At 35.6% G+C, this 21,322-nt stretch overlaps 1 protein-coding gene across 2 annotated transcripts in view; it reads right to left on the bottom strand.

The window, feature by feature from the left end:
• Positions 1–677: 677 nt before the first annotated feature.
• The window catches only part of LOC306869599 (ephrin type-B receptor 4a-like), a 39,965-nt gene continuing 19,320 nt past the window's right edge, over positions 678–21,322 (bottom strand). Inside the window, exons 2-17 of one of the 2 annotated variants that reach the window (XM_079416391.1) lie at positions 20,670–20,740; positions 20,267–20,548; positions 18,358–18,748; positions 12,361–12,516; positions 11,203–11,538; positions 10,993–11,117; positions 9,454–9,622; positions 9,132–9,231; positions 6,309–6,373; positions 6,097–6,210; positions 5,385–5,632; positions 5,067–5,282; positions 4,814–4,963; positions 3,980–4,173; positions 3,093–3,251; positions 678–1,888 (exon numbers count right to left, since the gene is read on the bottom strand). In XM_079416391.1, coding sequence (XP_079272517.1) covers positions 1,780–1,888; positions 3,093–3,251; positions 3,980–4,173; positions 4,814–4,963; positions 5,067–5,282; positions 5,385–5,632; positions 6,097–6,210; positions 6,309–6,373; positions 9,132–9,231; positions 9,454–9,622; positions 10,993–11,117; positions 11,203–11,538; positions 12,361–12,516; positions 18,358–18,748; positions 20,267–20,548; positions 20,670–20,740 — 2,885 coding nt within the window. In that variant the 3' untranslated portion in view covers positions 678–1,779. The remainder of the gene's footprint in view (positions 1,889–3,092; positions 3,252–3,979; positions 4,174–4,813; positions 4,964–5,066; positions 5,283–5,384; positions 5,633–6,096; positions 6,211–6,308; positions 6,374–9,131; positions 9,232–9,453; positions 9,623–10,992; positions 11,118–11,202; positions 11,539–12,360; positions 12,517–18,357; positions 18,749–20,266; positions 20,549–20,669; positions 20,741–21,322) is intronic. The other variant, XM_079416392.1, reaches the window with a different exon arrangement.

The following is a 21,322-nucleotide window of genomic DNA, read 5'->3' as shown; positions in this document are numbered from 1 at the left end:
GTTCACAAACAATCTGCAATATGAAATGTGACACTCAAATGGTTACAATCAGATTGAAATAACCAGGAATCTATATCTCAAACTTCAGCCACCCATTCTCAACATTTTGGAGCCTAAAAAGTTTCTGCAGAGTAGAAGGTGCTAGACAGAGTCAAATTTTGACAGACTTTACCACATTTTACTTTTCTTAACAGTTCCTCTGGTATTTACAAATAATAGTATCTATCATACTTCCTTCTTACCCCCCAGATGTGTCACATTTACCGTTCAGTGAATTTTTCACAGGCAAAATTAAGTCTTTTTAATATAAATCCTTGCGATTGGGAATTGGGGCGAATGATTTCCCCATGCAGATTTTGCAACGGGTTCACGTTGGTAACATTTTTTCACCTTGTTTACCAACAAAATACAATGCATGCTTTTACATTGTACTTACATTGAAAAATACCTTCCTGTATTTACAACTTTAATTTCTGTAGTTCTACATCTATAATTACACTGTTGACCCCACCTAACCTTAAGCGTATCCCACCTAAATAGCAGAAAATGTGATTTGCAATTCAACATGAACACAATAGGTACATTGTACCTAACCATTTTTTAACATAAATCGAATGTGATTCCTTGTGTTATTAAAAGAGAAGCAAGAAGCAAAGAAAACTATTCAAAACAAGACTAAATGTATACTTTTTATTGTAACAGGAACCCAGATTACACTAACAAAGAAAATGAATCTTTTTACATAAATCAAGATATATTTATACAAAAACAAGAGGCAACAGAATAAAAGTCCCTGGTTTGTTCTTGTTGGTCTCCAATGTGAAGACCAAATCCTCCAACCCACGTGTGGTATGAAAGGGTGGCTTTTGAATCTTGTGGTTAGTTGATGATGGACACCAACTTCAAGCTGGTGAGTCAAACCAGCACAACATTCCCGTAATAAACAAAACAGTATGGCACACGTTCAAAGGTCGTTTTGAGACTTTCGGCTACTCGTAAAACAACAGACAGTCTTTTATTTGGTCTCTTTTTAGTGCCAGTCAAGTGTTGCAGATATCTATGTGTGTGTGTTTGTATAAGCATGTATATTTCGCATATTTTATCCACCAATGGAAACTCTGCGCCATTCTTTCTCTTCAGAAAAAAGTGCTAAGACTTTTGTGCTTGTTTTTCTTATTGCTGCTCACATACACACTCACACACAGAGTGCATCATTTAAAAACAAAATACCAATTACTTGGCACTTAGTGTGTGTGAGTATGTGTCCGTTCACGCACAGCACATCCTTAATACGAAGGATGAAGAAGTCTTCATTAATAATCTGATACTTGTATCCAAATTCTTGCATTATAAAGATAATTTTTCTCATCTTTTGCTGTATATCCTCCTTCAATCTCTTCAGTATGAAAGTCTCCTTTAGAAAAATACTCTGCAAAAATGGAAATACTTCATCGCTGCCTTTGCATTATGATGTCAGGGCAAGTCTTTCCTTTTGGATTACATCATGTGGCTCCCAAAAATGTTGAAATGGTGGAGGTAACATCCCTACGAGACCCGTTTGATATCACAAATGAAGCTTTGTAATATTAGTGGTATTACAGTGATAATTCTGACAGGTTCCTGGACTGGTTCCCTTTAGGTAGTCTTGGAAGCAAGTAAGCCTTCTTGATCCTTACGTGACCCGGTAAAAAAGGAAGTACAAATGTTCCTGATTGTGAGTGGGTAGGTTACATGAAGGTTCTTAGGCAACTCAAGCGTTTGTGTGTGTGGATGGTTCACTCAGTAGAGCACATTTCCTGGAGTTTTGTTTTGAATCCCAAGAGCCTCAATGCTGGACAGAATCTTCTTCTGATGACCAGCCAGAGTTATTCCCAAACGCAGCAGATCCCTGAGAGGCGGAAACAGAGAGAAATAAAAGTTTAATAAAGAATTAGATCTTAGCTTTTAATGTAACAGCAGAGATGAGCTTAGAAAAGATTAGATTGTGGTGTTTACATATTCAAATTTAATAAAGATATGCACTATAGTTCAAAAGTTTGGATTAAATTTTTTTTTAAATAATTTAATTCAACAAGGATGCATTACATTGGTCAAAAGTGAGCATCAAGACTTTAAAATGGTCATAAAAGTTTTGTAAATCCGTATAATTCAAAGCACCAAATCAGCATATTAGAATGATTTTTGATCACGTGACACTGAAACGATGCTGAAAATTCAGCTGTCGTCATCACAGGAGTAAATGACATTTTACAATATATTCAAACAGAAAACCATTCTTTTATTAATTAAATGGATAGATTTGTAATCAAATGCAGACTTGATGAAAATAAGAGAACATTTAAAAAGCTATATAATGTAATGTAATTTAATGTAATGTAATATAATCTTTTTATTTAACTTTGTTACATTTTAATAACTTTTGTTTTTATTTTAATACCTGATTGGGTAAAACAAATTGTGCAAATGAGTAAATTAAATGAATATGTTCTAGGGACAAATTATATATTAGTGAAAATACAGTATATGCATAATGTTTAATCATATGCCGCTTTAGTGAACTTCAGAAACAATTTACCAACTCCAAACTTTTGAATGGAAGTGTACGTTTAAAATAATATAATATAATACTTCTAATTAAATTTTTGTTTCTATGTCTTTATTAACATATATTCTTATTTTTTATCAATTTGATTGCAAATGTATTTACTCTTCACCGAAGAATTTTTTTAATCTTCCTTGTACTTAAGTACTATGACAAGCGGTTTTGACTATTATTCCTTCTCAGGATATGAATGGTTGATATCAAGAATTAAATTGTTGATATCTGTAATTGTATTGATATGTGAAATTAGAATTTCAACTAGTAAGAAATTAATTCTTGATATCAACAATTGATTTTGAATGGCAGCCTATGGTGACATTTAACTAGTGAAAATTTAATTGTTGATATCAAGAATTCATATTCTGTGAAGGAATAAAAGTCAAAACGGCTTGCCATATAAGTACTGTATTGCTGTCTATTATAACTGGATTTCAGTATATTTGACAAATGAAAGATGTTGTTGAATGAAGGTGCCGTTATCTTCACTCACTCTGTGGTGATGTGGGCAAGCAGCTGCATGGACGTGTACCCAGCCTGTAGAAAGCTCTCCTCGTAACGCTCCATTTTAATGGCCCTGAGCCAGTCTCCCACTGTCCCACAGGATGAGGGCGTCAGAGGGGAACGCTGGTCTAACAGAGGGTGAGAGGGTCTGAGGAGCAAAAGAGAGCCAAGTGTTAAAACGCATGTAATTGTCCATATTAAGATGATGTCTTGAGTGGGCCTGCAGGAACACAGCTGTGCACAAAGACTTCCAAAGAGAGGAAGACTCTGACAGCTTTCCCTTGAGGAGAGGGGGAGGGCAAAGACAAAAATGTGACGGACAGATATGTGGTCATACTGAGTCTTGATTGACAGACTGACAGGCCAACATGCTGAGAGGGGAGGGGCAAGACTAACATACAAGAGGTCATACTGTGTGTACAAGAGCCAAGCTAATGAAATGACGGACAGAGTGAGATGCCACTAAACCTAAAACAGGAACTGCTATGTTCTTGATTGACAAGCATTGTTGGGTAAATGTATTACTGTAATCACATTGCTTACATTAGTTTTTTTGTCTGTGAAAATGCTAATGGCCTAAGACATTTGCACAGCAGTGTATTCTTCAGTAATCTTGTTACTGTCCAACATTGATTTTGGGTTGACACAGTAAAATAAAACCAATAGCAACAGAACTAAAAAAAATGAAGTGTCCTTGAATTTATTTGATTCTAAATCAAAAATCAATGTGCAATTTCAAGCATGCTTTCCATTGAAAAAAAAAAGGAGTAAAAAAAAAAAAAAGTAGATTTATTTGCCAGGTCTTTGTGGTTTTTGGACCTTTTGCTGTGGCTGAAATGATAAGTGATATAGGGCTGTAATTGATATGAAACGTACCCTGCCCCCTCTTGGGCGGTGATTTTAAGCGAGGCAGGATTGCGAATCAGCTTGTCGAGTGCTGAGACGATGCTGGAAAAGCGTGGCCGTGCCGTCCGCTCCTTCTGCCAGCAGTCCAACATCAGCTGGTGCAGGTAAGTGGGACAGTCAGGAGGAGGAGGCAGCCGGTAATCCTGCTCAATGGCATTAATCACCTGATTGGGTAAAACAGATTGTGTTAAGGAAGGGAAGATATATTCCTGAAAACACATGTATAATGACAATATTAATATATTTAAAAATATTATTGTTTCATTTTGATTAGGTTGATTTTGTAAACATCTTTTTTGTAATGTACACCATTCAAACGTTTGGGATTGGTATGATTTTTTTTTTAATAAATAATTTAGTTCACCAAGGCTGCATTTATTTGATTAAAAATGCAATATTATTGCAATTTAAATAGATATTGTCTATTTGAATACAAGTAAAAAATTTAATTTCAGTGATTCAAAGCTGAATTTTCAGCATCATTTCTCCAGTCTTCAGTGTCACATGATCCTTCAGAAACCATTCTAATATGCTGATTTGCTGCACAAGAAACATTACATCATATTGAATACAAATTATTAATTTATTCAACAACAAGAAAAAAAAAAAAAAAAAACTTATTGACTCCAAACTGTAACGGAAAGCAAAATCTGCAAACATTTTCCCTATTGGCCATAACAAAAGTAACCATCAACCACTGGTAGTGGAGAAATTTTCTATTGTATCTCTGATTCAATCGAAAGCAAAATTTGATGTAAAACAAAATGCAATCGCATTAAAATGTCAAACATCACAACCACATACATCTTGATTGCTCATGTCCCAGTATGGCCGCTCTCCGAACGACATCACTTCCCACATGACAATTCCATAACTCCATACATCTGATGCAGAGGTAAATTTACGGAATGCAATGGCCTCGGGTGCCGTCCAACGGATTGGAATTTTACCACCCTGAAAAAAAGCATTTCAGAATAAATCATGATGCTTGTATTGCTAGACGTGCCTGCTTGCATTTTTCACGTGAAGTTAACGTTGTGTAAGCATTTGCTCTTACCAGTGAGCTGGTATACGTAGGATCAGACGAATTCTCTTGCAGGAATCTCGACAGACCGAAGTCAGACACCTTGCAGACCAGGTTACTGTTGACAAGAATGTTCCGTGCAGCAAGATCACGATGTACGTAGCTCATTTCAGAGAGATATTTCATCCCTGACGCGATACCGCGTAGCATGCCGACTAACTGTATTGGCGTAAACTGGCCGTCATTGAGCTGGAGAGAATGAAAGATCCATGTCAATCAGTCTTTGTGTACGAGAGCCAATGAGATGGTTTCATCAAAAAATGTGTAGCATTAGATCCAGCGCATACTTACTCTCAGGAAGGAGTCTAGAGCTCCATTTTCCATGAACTCAGTGAGGATCATGACAGGGCAGCTGGCTGTTATTATGCCTTCCAGGTGGATAATGTTGGGATGCTGGAACTGGCCCATGATTGAGGCTTCAGACAGGAAGTCCCGCCTTTGCTTGTCTGTGTATCCACCCTTAAGAGTCTTAATGGCAACATAGTTCTCTTTCTTCCCCGGAATCCTCAGCCGTCCACGACAAACTTCTCCAAACTCGCCTGAGAACAGCAAAACAAGTGACTCAGCTTTGGAAAAGCTGAATAATGACACGATTCCCTTATGTAGACGTGCTTTACTGTTGGAATTGACATAACTTATGAACTCTGTAACTCTGTTACAGTTATTAAACCGAATAGAAACAAAATTTTTAGCACAGTTTAATTCAGTGCCACTATTGTCTTTTGTAGAGCTGCTTTTACAGCTGAAATCAAAGAATTTCACAAAATTAACAATGTTATTTTCATGTTTGATACTGTGAAGCTGCTTTGAAATGATCTTTATCTTATAAAGCATTATATAAATAATAATGCGACTATGTCAAATATCAAAGAAGCAGGTCAAGAATTCAACATAGCATGCTTTTGTTATATCTTTCAAATGACTGAAACCAAATATGTAACTTTCATGTCTGAAATCAAAATATGCCCAAAAAGAAGACACTCTGCAAGGGACTACGTCTTACCTGCTCCAATAACCTCCTCGATTTTGACAAACGAGACATCAATCTCCTTAGCAAACTCTCTCACGGCCTCATTAGGGTCTTCGTAAGTGAATGGATCAATGTAAACTTTCACTCCTTAGAGAAAAAGATCAGTTACTCCATTAATAAAAAAAATCCAGAACTTAACCACAATGCATAATTACAAGATGTTGCGTGTGTGTTGCTGTGCTTACCTTGACCCATGAGATACTGGCCATTTTTGTCACTCATTTCTGGATCTTTGAAATGACTTTGCTTCCTGTGAACAGAAAAGCGAGTCAGTGTCTGCTGTTTGATCTAAACACAACATTACCAATATGTAGGTCTTCTTTTGATGGTAAACACTGGTGACAAATACAAAACTTCTTTTAGGTTTTGGTGATTAAATAAGAAATGTTGATTATAAAAGCATTTCATTCAATAGTAAAATGTATTAATAATCGTGTGTTCCATGTGAGCAGTGTAATTAGCTTAGCCACATATGCTACTGTTAGACTGAATCAATTGGGAGTCAGGTTTTTTTTGTAAACTTTGTGTGCAGTCTGTAGTTTTTTAGCAAGGGCGGAAAAATACTTAACACTGAAAACTTGTTGTGTCATGCCTGGTTTGGGCACAGTGTGATGCTTTATGCTTGTTGTGTTTCATGTTTGTTTTTGTCCTGTGTTGTCATATTACTCTGAGCAAAGAATGAATTGAATGCATACAAAATCCCTTTCTCCACCCCATTCTTCCTCTTCCTGTGTCTTTTCTTGTGTGTCTGTTTCTCACCTCAGGCTCTGGGTCCTTATTTCATAGTGTATTATACTCTAACACCATCTTAAATTACTCAAGTTGTTCTAGCCCGTTCTCCTTGTTATTCTTGTTATTTTCTTCTCTTTTCACGGAATGTCCGTCTCGTTCCTTCTTTGTGTTTTGGACGCTTGCTAATGGCTCAATTTTATTTAGAGAACCTTAATGGTTTGTAACTTAAGGTTAAATAGAAATGGGAGACGTTGCTTAAAACTCATTCTTAAAATGAAATACATTGGCTTGAGAAGCATTACTGTGCAAGATTTTAAAAATTAAGGGTTTTTTGTTACCCTAAAAACACCCAAGTTGATTCTGATTAACTTTTGTTTATCTTAAGGCATTTTAGGAGAAACATCCAAAACAAAAGTTAATACTTTGATTAAAAAAAAAAAAAAAAAAACATAACTGAGAAGCCAGAGTTTTGAAATAGCACCAAACTTTTTCCACATCTATCTTTCTCCCTGATTTCCCAGGACTAAAATAGCCACGTTTGTCCCACCCAGTACTGATGGCAGGTCTGGACCGGAGGCTCGCAGTGTGTGTGTGTGTGTGTGTGTGTGTGAGATTGATTTCAGGGACTCTCCGTTTAACTGGGTGTGAAAGTTTGTATACGTAATGTGTGCAATTGTGAACAATATATGTAAACCCCTAAACAGGCACACGCTTTTAATCTTAACTGTGCATACGTGGGCATACATACGTCCAATTTATCAGCAATATCTGAGTTTGCTTGTCCACTGGAGTGTAAGAATGTATAAAGTTTGTTCATTGTGTTGCACTTAAAGTAGTGTGTGTGTGTGTGTGTGCTACCCCAGGGTCATGACTATTGTTCTGCTGATTTGGCCTGTGGAGCCTGGGGTGGGACAACTGCATCCTGTCTCCACTTCCCCTTTCTCCTCTCTTCTCTCTCTCCCTCTCACAGTTCTCGCAAATGTAGCTGAAATAACTGTTAGGACAGTCTGACCACTTTGGAAGACTACATTAGGTCTTTCAGTTCAAACTGGTATATGAAAGGCTAGAGGCAAATTAAATCATTGTCACTTCATTTAATTAGTTCCACACAGAATTACCATTTTTTTTCCACTCTGGCTGCGATTGCACTCTGTGCAATTCTGATGTAAAGTGCAAAATTTATGTAAATATTTACAATATTTATAAAAAACTGATTTAGTCATTTTACTTTGTCATTTTTATTAGTCTTTATATTTCTAATTAGCTTTAATTTTTTATTTCAGTTTTAGTCATTTTAGTACTTCTACATAAATTATTTTATTTCAGTTAATTGCCTAGACAACATTTCTAATTGTTTGCTGCACGTTTGTTTTTAATCAAATTTTTGAATTTGATTTAGTTTTATTTAGCTTTAACTACGGAAAATGATTTTTTAAAATAGTTTTAGTCATTTGTTTAGTATCATTGATATTATAATATAGTTTTTGTTCATATTTTAATTAGATATTAATATTTTCTATTTTCATTTTTCTTTTTTTATGATTGTCATTTTTATTATTTATTTGATATATTTATATAGTTTTTTTTAAATTAAGTTTTAGTTTATTTACTTGTAGTTATTACAGTACTTAAACTAAACAAAAATTAGAAATGTTGTTTTGGCAACTAGATGAAATAAAAGTTCTTTTATATTTTGTTTAATTTCAGTTAGTGTTCATTTTATTTCAAGTAACAAAAATGTTTTAAAAAATTCAGTTTTAGTTTTAGTAAATGATGATAAACTTGGTTTTACTTTTAGTTAACAATAACATTTATAAATTGAGCAAACAATGACTGTTTCTGAACAGGTTTCCCATATAATGCCCAACATTCACTACTCAATAAAACAGGTATTCCTAAACCCATGCTATTATTTGAACCACATTACATAAATTAAATGTTATTTGACATGCAATTTTTGCGAAAGTGTCACAAAGTCAGTGTTCAGGTCATTAACCTAAAGGCTTACTTATTGTTGCTTCTTATTAAGCCAGGATAAGAGACAGTATCTCAACACTCAAAACAGCACATTTAAATATGGTAAAATGTGTTAGACACTGCTAAGATTTCTAGTTTTAGTGCTTGCTGAAAGCATTAAAATAGACAAAATATTTAATAAGCAAGCATGCGATGGACAGGGAATGTGTGAATGACTGCTGTGGAAATCTCCTGAGCTTTCCACGCAGGCCCAATTATAACAACCTCACACTCATTTTCTTGTTGGTCTCTTGTTGTACCTTATACAGTAGATTGCAGCAGCAATGATGATGATAAGGAGCAGCATGCCCATGGCTATCAGGATCCCAGTAACAAGCAGCGGAGACGATGAATCATCTTCTAGGGAAACAGAGAGAGGCAGATAGCCAGAGTGAGAGAGAGATGGTTTAAAAACGGAAAAAGGTGTGATAAAATCTAAAAAAATATATTGTCTCGATCTACACAAGGAGGGAAAAAAATCAATAAAACGCCTTCTCAAACAAAACTCTGGGGCACAAAAAGTTGGGCACTAATAAATTACCACAACACTGAGCTAGCGCCTCTGACCACAACTTTTCTTACCGTCAGGCAAGGTCCGAAAGACGACAGCTTGACTGAAGCTGCCATAGCCGCCCAAGGTGCGAGCGCGGACCTGAACTTCGTACTGTGTCGCCCTGCGCAAGTCGCTCAATACAACCTCGTTGATATTACTCTCCATAAAATGACAGGAGTTCTCCTCAGAGCCACGCTCCTGTCAAAAGAACAAACACCAGTATCTTCCATTAAAATCATTTGATTGATTCTTCACGTACCATTTCTGTGCTGTTTGAATGTATTAATTGTTAATTAGTCTGGCAGGTCTGTAGTGTAAACAGTGAGCAGCTGTGCCACAGAGAGCGATCAATAAAACACAAGAGCTGAGAAAAGATGGAAACGAGTGGGTAGGATGGAGACAGGGAAATAGGGAGAGGTCATAAAAAGAGAGAAGAGAGCAGAGAAAATGGAGGTAAAAAATACTGAATTACAGTGATGAGAAATCACATTTTCCTGAGTAAATGCTGTGTGCACTTTTTTTCTGTAACCAAGAGGTAAAGTGTGTAAGTAAAACACTTATTTTCATTACTTAATATATATTGCTGTTACTTATATATTTTTTATTTTAATGAATATACATAAGTGCAACCTGAATGTAATCTTTAGGACAGTAAATTAAATTAAAAGTTTTATTAAATATAATTAGCTGAACTTAAGAGTGCTTTTTGACACACTTCGAAAGACTTAAGTACATCTTAATATGTAAAAGTTATAATTACTGCTATCACCTTTGCTGCCAAATGCAATGACAAGAATTTATGGTGAACTCAAACATACTTTAATGTCATTTTTGTTGAAACTTGCATATTGTGTATTTAAATATATTTGTAAGTACACATTTAAAATAAAGACGATGCATTTTGGTACATTTAAAATATTAACTTTAAATACAATATTGAATTACACACTACAGTTAAACAACATATTATAACAACATATTAAAAAAAATATTTAACATACTTTAATTTTACACTTTTTAAAAGTGTTTTTTTTTTTTTTTTTTTTTAAATGCAAACTTTTAGATTTCAAAACAGAATAGAATAGATCAAGATAGATATAGATTTTTTAAAGATCTAAAGTGCACTACCAGTGCACATTCAATACAGTTAAGTACACTTCTAGTATGGTGTAGTGTTGTATAGTGCAGTATAGACTTTATAGTGTAGTAGTTTTTTCTTCTCCCAGTCGCATTTATGGTAAATTACAGTATATTTTCATGTTATTTCTATTGAAACTTGAATGTTCTGTATTAAAATACACGTGTAATTAAACATAATTAAGTTGCATTTTAGTACAGTCAACAGATCAAAATAAGTGTACAACAAAACAATGATTTAAGATGTACTATAAGTCTACTTAAGTGTGTTAAGAAAATGTATCTCTCAGTACACCTAAGTGGCCTTTTATTTAATTAATACTATATTATCTGCAAATACAGTTTTTGAAAGATATACCATTAAGACTGTAAGTGCACATTCAATACAATTAATCTAGTATGGTGTAATGTTGTATAGTGTAGTAGTTTACCTTCTCACAGTAGCGTAGCTGGTACTGTAGGATCCTGTAGTGTGATTGGGTCGGTGTGTTCCAGTGCAGCGTCAGACTGGATTCTGTGGCTGTGACCTTCCTTAAACCCGACACCAGTACAGGAACTACACAACACACACAAGCAATTAATACACTCAACTAAAACAACAACTTTCATTCATATGCACCTTCACTGTCTCTCTGTCTCACCGTTGGGGCTGGTGGTGATATTGATGGTCTCCCCCGCGGGCCCCTGCTGGCTCAGAGGAGATACCCCGTTGAGGGCCATCACGGTAAAGCTGTAGGTGGTGTGAGGTCGGAGACCCCAAATGCTCACACGCCGGCCCTGGATCCCAGTTTGGGACGGGCGGTAATTCACACCGTCCCCGCATGGTATGCAGGGGCCCCCGGGGGCCGAGCACATTCGACATTCCACGCTGTAGGAGAGGTCAGTACGGCCCCCGCTGTCTAACGGTTCGCTCCATTCTAGCGTGAGAGAGGTGTCATTGACCTGGGGAACAGGGCTGCGCGGGGACGAGGGCAGACCTGATAAGGACAACAAGCACAGGACGTTTGAATTATGACCACAGTTCATTCATCTGCATGACATATCTGTAATACCCAGAATGCAGCAGAAAAACCAGAACAGTCAATATAGACCACAAGAAGTGGGAAAGCAGATTAGTACGGAATTAGAAGACAAAGAGAGAGACGTTTAACCATGTATAGGCATGACATATTAAATTAGTCAGAAAAATCTAATTTTTTGAAATGGAAAGGTTTATTTGCATGTGTTTTTTGCTGAGTAGCATATTTGATGCATCAGGCTTTTATGGCTTATTTCATGGAGCTCATATGAGTAAACAAATCACCTCGGTTTTATTCAGAGGCCCAAACTGAGAAAAAACATGCAATTTGGTGCAAACGCTGACATTTATGTGGCCAAAACGGAAGATGAACTTCTGATAGCTTGTAATGTAAATCAATGAGATCTTCAGTATAATAGACTACTTACATAAAATGCATAGAAATATTAGTTGAAACTCTTTAATTCACAATAATACTAAGATGTTTAATTGCTTAGAATGCTCACATTTTCACATCTAAAAATGAAGGTTGCTTCAGGAAATGTTAAATGTTAATGTGAAATATTGTTAATAATATGACATTTATTCTTACACTTCATAAAAATCGGTAAAGATTTCACAGTAAAAGACATTTGAATAATGATAGATTGAAGTCGTTGTAGATTGTGTAAAACATGTTTTTCAGTTTTGATCATGTTAATAATTGAGAGGCCTTATAAATTTGCATATCAAATATGATCCAGCAGTCTTTATATGGTTGAAGGAAAGGAGCAGTACTCACGTGTGCAGGGTGTATCTGGACTGTCGGTAGGGGCACGGTAAAAACCAGGGCGACACACACAGGAGGCAGCTCCCATCTCTCCTGTGTGACTGGAGTCAGGACACACAGAACACGGGCCAGGACCAGATACCATCTTAAAATGACCCACAGGACACGCTGGACAGAGAGAATGAGACAGAGTTACATTAAAAACAGTAGGGTATGTTGTGTTTTGGATGCTAGTCGTGAACTTAACCTGCTAATTGTCACATGGCTATATTAGTTTGCTAGTTAAACCAGCACTAACCAGCATTATCCAGTCTGGACCACCATAGTCTTTTCAGTACAACAGAGAAACAACAGGTTTTATGGGAATGAAAGCTGTATTTTTATTAAACAAACACACTTTCCCATCAAATAAACAAACACACACAAATGCTGTCCTCTCTTTCAAGAACCTGCTGTCTTAAGCACAAACCTCATTTGTACTTTTGCGTCAACAGTTAAACAATCATTTAGACAACAAATCTAAACATGTGCCGGTGTCTATTTCAGTTGATGATAGTTTGATTCAGGATTTAAACCGCTTCTGAATCTCTGTGTGGCAAAGTCCGGTGTATGATATGATCATGTTTAGCTACTCAATCACTTGATTATAGCCTCGCACAAACACACACTTTCAGTAGATAAAACCCACACGCATGCAGGTCACCCATGAAACTTTAGTGGTCTTTTCTCTGACGTGACATACACACAATACTACACACATACAGACACCCGCACACACACACGTATGAACGAGTGATGCAGGGTCTCATGAGACAGGAAAAAAAACAGGTTTACAGACAAGCTTCCCTGACCAGTTACATTTCATAATCAGTTCTCCACAACCCCCGTATTGATGGAAACACATCTGGATTTGATTAACATCAGTTTCACTCAGACCAATACATGTGGTCTGAATTATCCTCCTATAGTTAAAGCAGCTTTACACTGGTTTGTGTGTGTTTGTCATTTGAGACATTTCCATAATGAACGTCTGTGAATTTACTCGCTGAAGGATAAAGATCTTCAGGCCTCTGGTGGTTTTACAGACGCAAAAAAGATATTACTGTTGACATCCATATCAGTGTCTTTTGTTGAGGATGTTTATTACGGATGGACAGATTAAGAAATGTATTAATTATGAATCTGTACCAACAAAATGGTACACTACAATTCAGATTTTATTTTTTTTTCTTTTAAGTCTCTTCTCACCATTTATTGCTGCATTTATTTGATCAAAAATATAATGAAAACCGTAATAATGTGAAATATTATTAAAATTGAAAAGAAGTTTTCTATATGAATATACTTTAAAATGTAATTTATGTGAATTTTCAGCATCATTACTCCAGTCTTGAGAGTCACATGATCCTTCAGAAATCATTCTAATAAGACGATTCAAGAAATGTTAAAAACTGTTGTGCTGCTTCATATTTTGACCAAATTCTTTGATGCACAGAAAGTTAAAAAAATATTTGAAAAAAAAAAACATTGTTGATGACTTTACTGTTACTTCTTGTCAATTTATTGCATCCTTGCTGAATAAAAAAAGAAATGTACTGACCTTAAATCTTACTGAACGGTAGTGCATGTAACTTCTGAGTACCTTTGCTCAAGGCAAACTTGTGTTTCATAGACACACTGATTTTAATCCCATCCAAATTGAACATATCTGTTTTTCTTGCACAACCTCAGGAAAATATTACTGAGCAAATTACCTTTTTTTTTTTTTTATTACCAGAGGGTCCTCAGAGAAAACTAATCTTGTCCAGATAGGAATGTCTGTGATTGCGCTATGTTATTGTCTTCACAACTCTTCTCCTCTTTTATTTTAAACCTTCGTTGAATACTATAACTAAAGCTAATTTTCTTGTTAAACTGCCTGGAGAACCATTTTTTGTAAACTGGTTGCATCGAGCACTGCTGGCAGTCCCGATGACGTTAAAAGAAAATGACATCAATACAGCACGTGTGATCGCTGAAACCACTCAGAGCAGCGTCAGGTACGATCCTTATCTTATTTCATTCCTTAATTATACACATAATTGTATAATTAATTGGGTTTCATGAGGCTCACATTCAGAACACATGATTGTCTATGACGCCCAGATCTAGACAACAGAAACTTCCTTCACAGTAACAACTACAAAGAGTCCAAACCCATCAAAATCTGTGCATAAAATTACAAGCATCCAGCTTTATTAAATATTGTTAGAAAACTAATTACATCTAAAATAAAGCTAGAAAATGTATTCTGAAAAGTGTATGATAATATTAATGTGATTATTGAAAACACAGGTATGTATATATAAGGCATTATGTAAGTAGTTTTAATGAATTAATTATGTTGCAATCATCTTTTAATGCATTGCATAATCTACAATTATAATACATTATAATACTTATCTATTCATTGTTGCAACTTATGAATACCTTTATAATGCATTATACATAATGGTTTTAAGTTAACAAAAACACTTCTACACTACTGTTCAGCTTTGCATCACAGGAATAAACGACATTTTAAAATGTATTCAAAATATATTCAAATATAAAACAGCTATTTTAAACAAATATTTCAATGTATTTTTGATCCAATAAAAGTCTTCTTTCAAAAACAGTTAAAAGCCTTACCATCCCCAAACTTTTATACTGTGCCATGCCAGCACTGGTTCTACCGCAGTAGTTTCACAATTAACAAGAAGAGATTGTACATGTGTGAATCTGCGTGTGGTTAATGGGAGTCATTAGTACTGTTCACCACACCCATACCCACACACTTCTTGTCTGGGTTCACAGTCCTTCACCTGTGACCCCATGACCACACACTTTCCATTCGGCCTTTCACCTGCCCAATAAACTGCAGGATTCTCTTTTTTTCTTTCTTTCTCTCTGCCCATACCTAATTGGTCATGTCATTAGAGTGGCTTTGTACTGGACACATCCCTGCCCGCAGGCGCCACTATTATGGCTTTGCCCTGCCTTTGTGTGTGTGGGTGTGTGAAAGAAAGGGATGAACAGCAGATGTAGTGTGTTTGAGTGGATGAATGCTGAGTAAGTCATTGAGTGTGCATGTGTGAACTCCAGGAGTTCACGCCCACAGAAAGCACAACTGCAGTGTTTAACAGACGAGTACAGCCTTTAACACTCATGCACGCACGCACACACACACCCCACCCATTGCAAAAAAACCATTAAAGATCTGACGTCATTTGAAAACTGGGAGGATTTGGACTGATCTACTCCACTGAGAGATGGCGATTACATGAATTAAAGTAGATCAGTCGTGTCCGTAAATGAATTTTCCCGGGTAAATCCTTTTCCCGTTCAACCTACACACATGCAACATATGCTGCTGATTACCACAGAAAATCATTTTGAGTCGCTGAGAGTTGTAAAAATGAAGGAAAAGGTGTTTGTAGTCATGAACTTACAATGGAAATCAAGCCTGGGGGTTTCAAAATGAGTTTTTTTATGAGCATGAAGTTGTATTGTCAGTTTGAAGATGATGAACAGATGAACCTTGCTGCATCACAATTATTCCTGTTTTTGTTTTAGTTCCACTTTTGAAACAACGAAAATTAAATAATTTATGTAGATTTATTCCGGAGCTGTATAATTGCCTACTAGGCTTCCATTGTAAATTAATTAATGTAAATGTGCCTTCTTTACAAACGGAGGCACAAGTTGAAATTATTTTCTGTCGCAATCAAAAGCATATATTTACACTATTTAAAAAGCTTGGGGACTCTTTATATATATATATATATATAACAAAATTAATGCTTTTATTCAGTAAGGACACATTTATAATGTTACAAAGTATTTCTAATTTCTTTTCTTTTGAACTTTCTCATCAAATAATTTGGATATGGAAGCACAACTATATTCAATATCGATAATAATAATGTTTCTTGAGCAGTAAATTAGCATATTAGAATGATTTCTGAAGGATCATGTGACACTGAAGACTGGAGTAATGATGCTGAAAATTCAGCTTTGATCACAGATATAAATGACATTTTCAAACATATTCACATGGAAAATGGTTATTTTAAATTGTAATAATATTTTACAATATAATTTTTACTGAAATTAAATGCATCCTTTGAGAGACTTCTTCCAATTACATTAAAAATAAATAAAATAAAAATAAGATTTTTAATTAAACCAATCCCAAATGTTAGCGTATGTCTAATTTGTGTCACTGTGGTCTTATTCATGCTTCAAAAGATAGTCGTCATAAATGCAATCACACTGGAGGTCTTGTAACCCAAAATATCAGACATATTGAAGATTGACATTTATCAGAAAGGCAATTAATCTGTCATGTGTGAGCAAGTCACATTAAACGATCAAAGACTGGTGATTTTGCCCTTTGATGAAAAGAACGCTTTTGCAATTTGTCTGAAATGGCAGTACTGTGGCCAGACGTGTACCGTGTGCACCAGCTTAAGTCGCTTTGGATAAAAGTGTCTGATATATGCAGAAATGTAAATGCACAGGACTGTAATGTAATAGCGAATGAAAATGTGTCCAGCCGTAGGACACTGATGAAATACACCGTAATCCTCTCTCCTGATCTCTCCACTGCAAGCGTCTCCACTTCATGTCTCTTTCCTCAAGTCTGAACGGCTTTTCTGTGAGACCTTCATCTCACCTCTCTCGCTCTGCCTTGCGTTCAGTCAGTGTTTTCCCTCCTTCTCAAGTGTCACAGTCTGTCCTTTACTGTCTCTCTGGGCTCTTATCAGTGTTTAAGTTGCAGCCGTTGTCAATATAAATGTCCTCAAGACTTACTCTTAAGGTAGAATAGCAGTGTGTTTGCAAAATATTCTGTCTCACAGGTTGAAACATTTGTGATAGTATGTATAAAGATGAAAGTTTATGTTCAGAATGGTTTGGTGCTTTCTTCTGCATACTGGGCACAGTAAGAAACTGTTTTGTATGCATGGAAACCCCAGCTGACCAGCTACATTTGTCAAAATGTGTATCATTGAACCACAGCACAATGTGTTTAATACTCGATCCACAATGCAATGTGCTCAAACTGACCTTCTATTTTCTCTGGGACAAACTGAAAGTAAGCTGTGAATTTATTTGATATATTGTTTCATTATTCAATCGGACGGTGTTAAAAATGTAAAACAACAGTATTTATTGTTAGTTAACAGACAACATTAAACTAAAAATGCTCCACTTTTTTTAATCATCAGATGGTAATAATATATACTCTAAAATTCATAAATTTGGGATTAGTATTTTTTTTTGGGTTGTTTAAAATAGAAATATATATATATATATATATATATATATATATATATATATATATATATATATATACACACACACACATTTTGGGGGTAAAAGGTATTTGTAATGTAAAATAAGATTTCAAATGCTGGTATTTAAATATTTCCATTCATTAAAAATCCTGAGAAATCCATAATGCGTTTCAAAATATTAAGTAGCGCAACTGTTTTATGCATTAATAATAATATTAAATGTTTCTCAAGCAGTAAATCAGCATATTAGAATGATTTCTGAAGATCATGTTACACTGAAGACTGGAGTAATGATGCTGGAAATTCAGCTTTGACTTAAAATATTCACATAGAAAACAGTTATTTTAAACTCTGATCATATTTCACAATATTATTGTTTTTACTGAATCACATCAATTGGAGAGCATAAGATATTTTTTCAAAAATACAAAAACCTCCAAACATTTGTTTAAAATACTTCTCTAAGGTCTGTAATGTCACATTATAGAAGCACAATATATTAAGCGCATCAGAATCTGATGTAATAAGTGTATAATAATCTGTGATATTTAAATAGCACTGTAAGATACATTAAAGAATTTTTCAGCGTAGTTTAATTTAACTGAAATTTGGCTGTATTTTTGGCTCCAGCTCATCGCCTTCACAGAGAGCTCCAATTAACTTCAGAGAAGCCCGTTCTATTCTCACTCACCTCTACATTCCAGGTCTCCATGGCTAGCCTCGAAACCCGGCAGGCAAGTGCAGGTGGTGGTGGGCTGGTCCACCCACTGTCCATCTTCTCCACAGAACATCTTGGGCGGTCTGGGATTTGGTCCAGGCTGCGCTGCGTTGGCCACACACTGGCCCACTGCCTCCTGGACCAGCGAGCGTGGAACTGTCTCCGGGAAGACGGATAGGGAACGTGTGAGAGCCGGGCACTTCTTAAAGAAGACACGCACGGATAGAAGGGCCATGCATGCGCCCTGGGCCTGGAACGCCAAGTAGAATCCCCGTTTGGTCAAAGGGCCCAAACGCAGCGTTTTGACATTAAACTTCTTCTCTCCACCTTTACGCAGCAGGAAATCCGCGGCCACTGTGTCCACCTAATGGAAACAGATATACAGCAAAAACTGGTGAGATCCATAAAAGATAAAAATCACAAAGGTTATCTTTTACATTTAGATTTTTCCTATGAGACAGCAATGACACTAAATGAGAACTCCTCAACTGAGCTCATATTTCCAGGATTGAGATTAAATGGAGATGAAATTGAGGCTTTTCTTGATCTCACATCATCTCTAGAGATTTTCATTTTCAATATCTCAGACTGTACTCAGATCAGAGATCTCAATGTGATCTATTTATAAAGTAAAAATTTCACAGTACCCTGAAAATAAATGGAAGTGCACTTAATTGTGCACTGCACTGAATGTGCATTTGTAATGTACTTAAAAGTATTTTTTTTAAGTACTTGCAGATACTATGATATTAATGAAATAAAAGGCAACTTAAGTGTACTTAGAATACACTTTCATAACTACAAGCAAGCTTTCTAGATATCTCAGCGTTTTTCATTAAAGTATATTTTAAATCATTTTTGTCATGCTTTAAAGAAATACACTTATTTTGACATGCTGACTAACATATGAAAGAATATTTGTTACCCTGAACCACAAAACCAGTCTTAAGTAGCATATAGGTATATTTGTAGCAATAGCCAAAAATACATTGTATGGGTCAAAATTATAGATTTTTCTTTTATGCCAAAAATCATTAGGATATTAAGTAAAGATCATGTTCCATGAAGATATTTTGTAAATTTTCTACCATAAATATATCAATACCAAATTTTTGATTAGTAATATGCATTGCTAAGAACTTCATTTGGACAACTTTAAAGGCAATTTTCTCAATACTTAGATTTTTTTGTACCCTCAGATTCCGGATTTTCAAATAGTTGTTTCTCGACCAAATATTGTCCTATCCTAACAAACCATACATCAATGGAAAGCTTATTTATTAAGCTTTTGGGTGATGTATAAATCTCAATTTAAAAAAATTTACCCTTATGACTGGTTTTGTGGTCCAGGGTCACATTTAAGGTGCTTAAATACTTAACATACTTAATTGTCATTTCTACTGAAACTTGTATATTTTAGTTATTTTATGATAAATGCTTGTCAGTACATTCAGCAGACTTTAAGCATATTTTTAAGACAAAATAAGTTATTATGAGATGCTTTATTATGAGATATATTATATAAGATGCAAGTAAGTCCTTAAAAAGTGGGTCAAAAAGCACTCTAAAGTTCAGCAAATTGCATTTAACATAACTCTATAAAAGGTTTTCATGCGATTTAAGTGTCTGAAAAACATTAAATTTGTTAAAAATTTTAAAAGTATGCTAATGTGTACTTCTTTTCCCAAAGACATGTCTACAATTATTATATTTGTGCCTTTTTAAATTCCCCAAAATAAAAAATAGAAAAATAAGAAACGTTATTAGAAATTAAGTTATATATACCTGAAATCTATCAAATTTTCCTTTTAGTAACATTAATAACATGTCTAATTTCTGCAATTTTCCATGCGTATTCGAGTGATTGTCTGCATGTGTGTACCTTGGTATAGGGGTTCTCCATCCAAGCTGGGTGGGTTGCTGTGGCGTCATCCGCGTCGCTCTGGTAGTAGTAAAGGTTGAAGGTCTCTTTGCAGGATCGGTGGTGCGTGCTTCGCGATGAGCATTCGATCATGGTGAAGAGCAGCTCCACGTACACCTGCGACGCCCCTCGCCGCTCGATGAGCTTACTGCGCAGCCAGTGACTGGACGAGCCATCGGCCTGGCAGATCTGATAGGTCCTCACGCTGTTATTCTCCTCATCTAGACCGCTGATCTCCTCCCACTGCACATAGAGATGACACATGAAGACCGACCGTTTAGTAGAGATCAGCTGTGACAATATACAGTCTGCACTGAGCTTTTGCTCTATATGTAGGGTCAGACGCTGGAGCTGCAGGTCTCACCTCAGGTCTAGAGCGAGAGTGTGTCGTCCACTTCAGATCTGATGTCTCTGTCTTTGTATTCATCAGGACCTCTGTCAAACACACGTTAGAGAGAGCGGTTTGTTAAAAGAAATGAATAATTCAATAAAAAAATTAGATCACAATCTTTAATATCACCAGTTGTGAAAAAGAAGTGCACTTGAATGCATTGAATGTGTACTAGTAGTGTACTTTAAATCTTGAAAGTATATTATTAAAAATAAGATATTTTAAAGAATGCTTGTAACCAAACAGGTAGCAAAGGACTTCCATACTATTTTTTCCACACTATGGAAGTTGGAAGTCAATGGGGACCATCAAATTGTTTAGTTACCAACATTCTTCTTTTTTTGTTAAAAAGAAAGAAACACATACAAGTTTGGATTTTAGTTTTTTAATTGTATTATATGTGCACTTGAAGTATAATCTTAAGTGTATAAGTAAAAGTATATTTACAAAAACTGTACTTATAGATAATATTAATAAAGTAAAAGGCCACTTAAGTGTACTTAAACAGAGACACTTTCATTATGGTTTCTTAACACACTTAAAAGGGATAGTTCACCCAAAAAAATAAGATATTTTGAAGACTGTGGGTAGCCAAAGTTGTTGGTCCCCATTTGAAAGTGAAAGTG

Source organism: Barbus barbus (assembly GCF_936440315.1).
Source record: "Barbus barbus genome assembly, chromosome: 5".
NCBI classification, from domain to species: Eukaryota; Metazoa; Chordata; class Actinopteri; order Cypriniformes; family Cyprinidae; genus Barbus; species Barbus barbus.
Note: the sequence above shows the minus strand (reverse complement) of the source record. Positions and strands in the feature narration are given on the sequence as shown.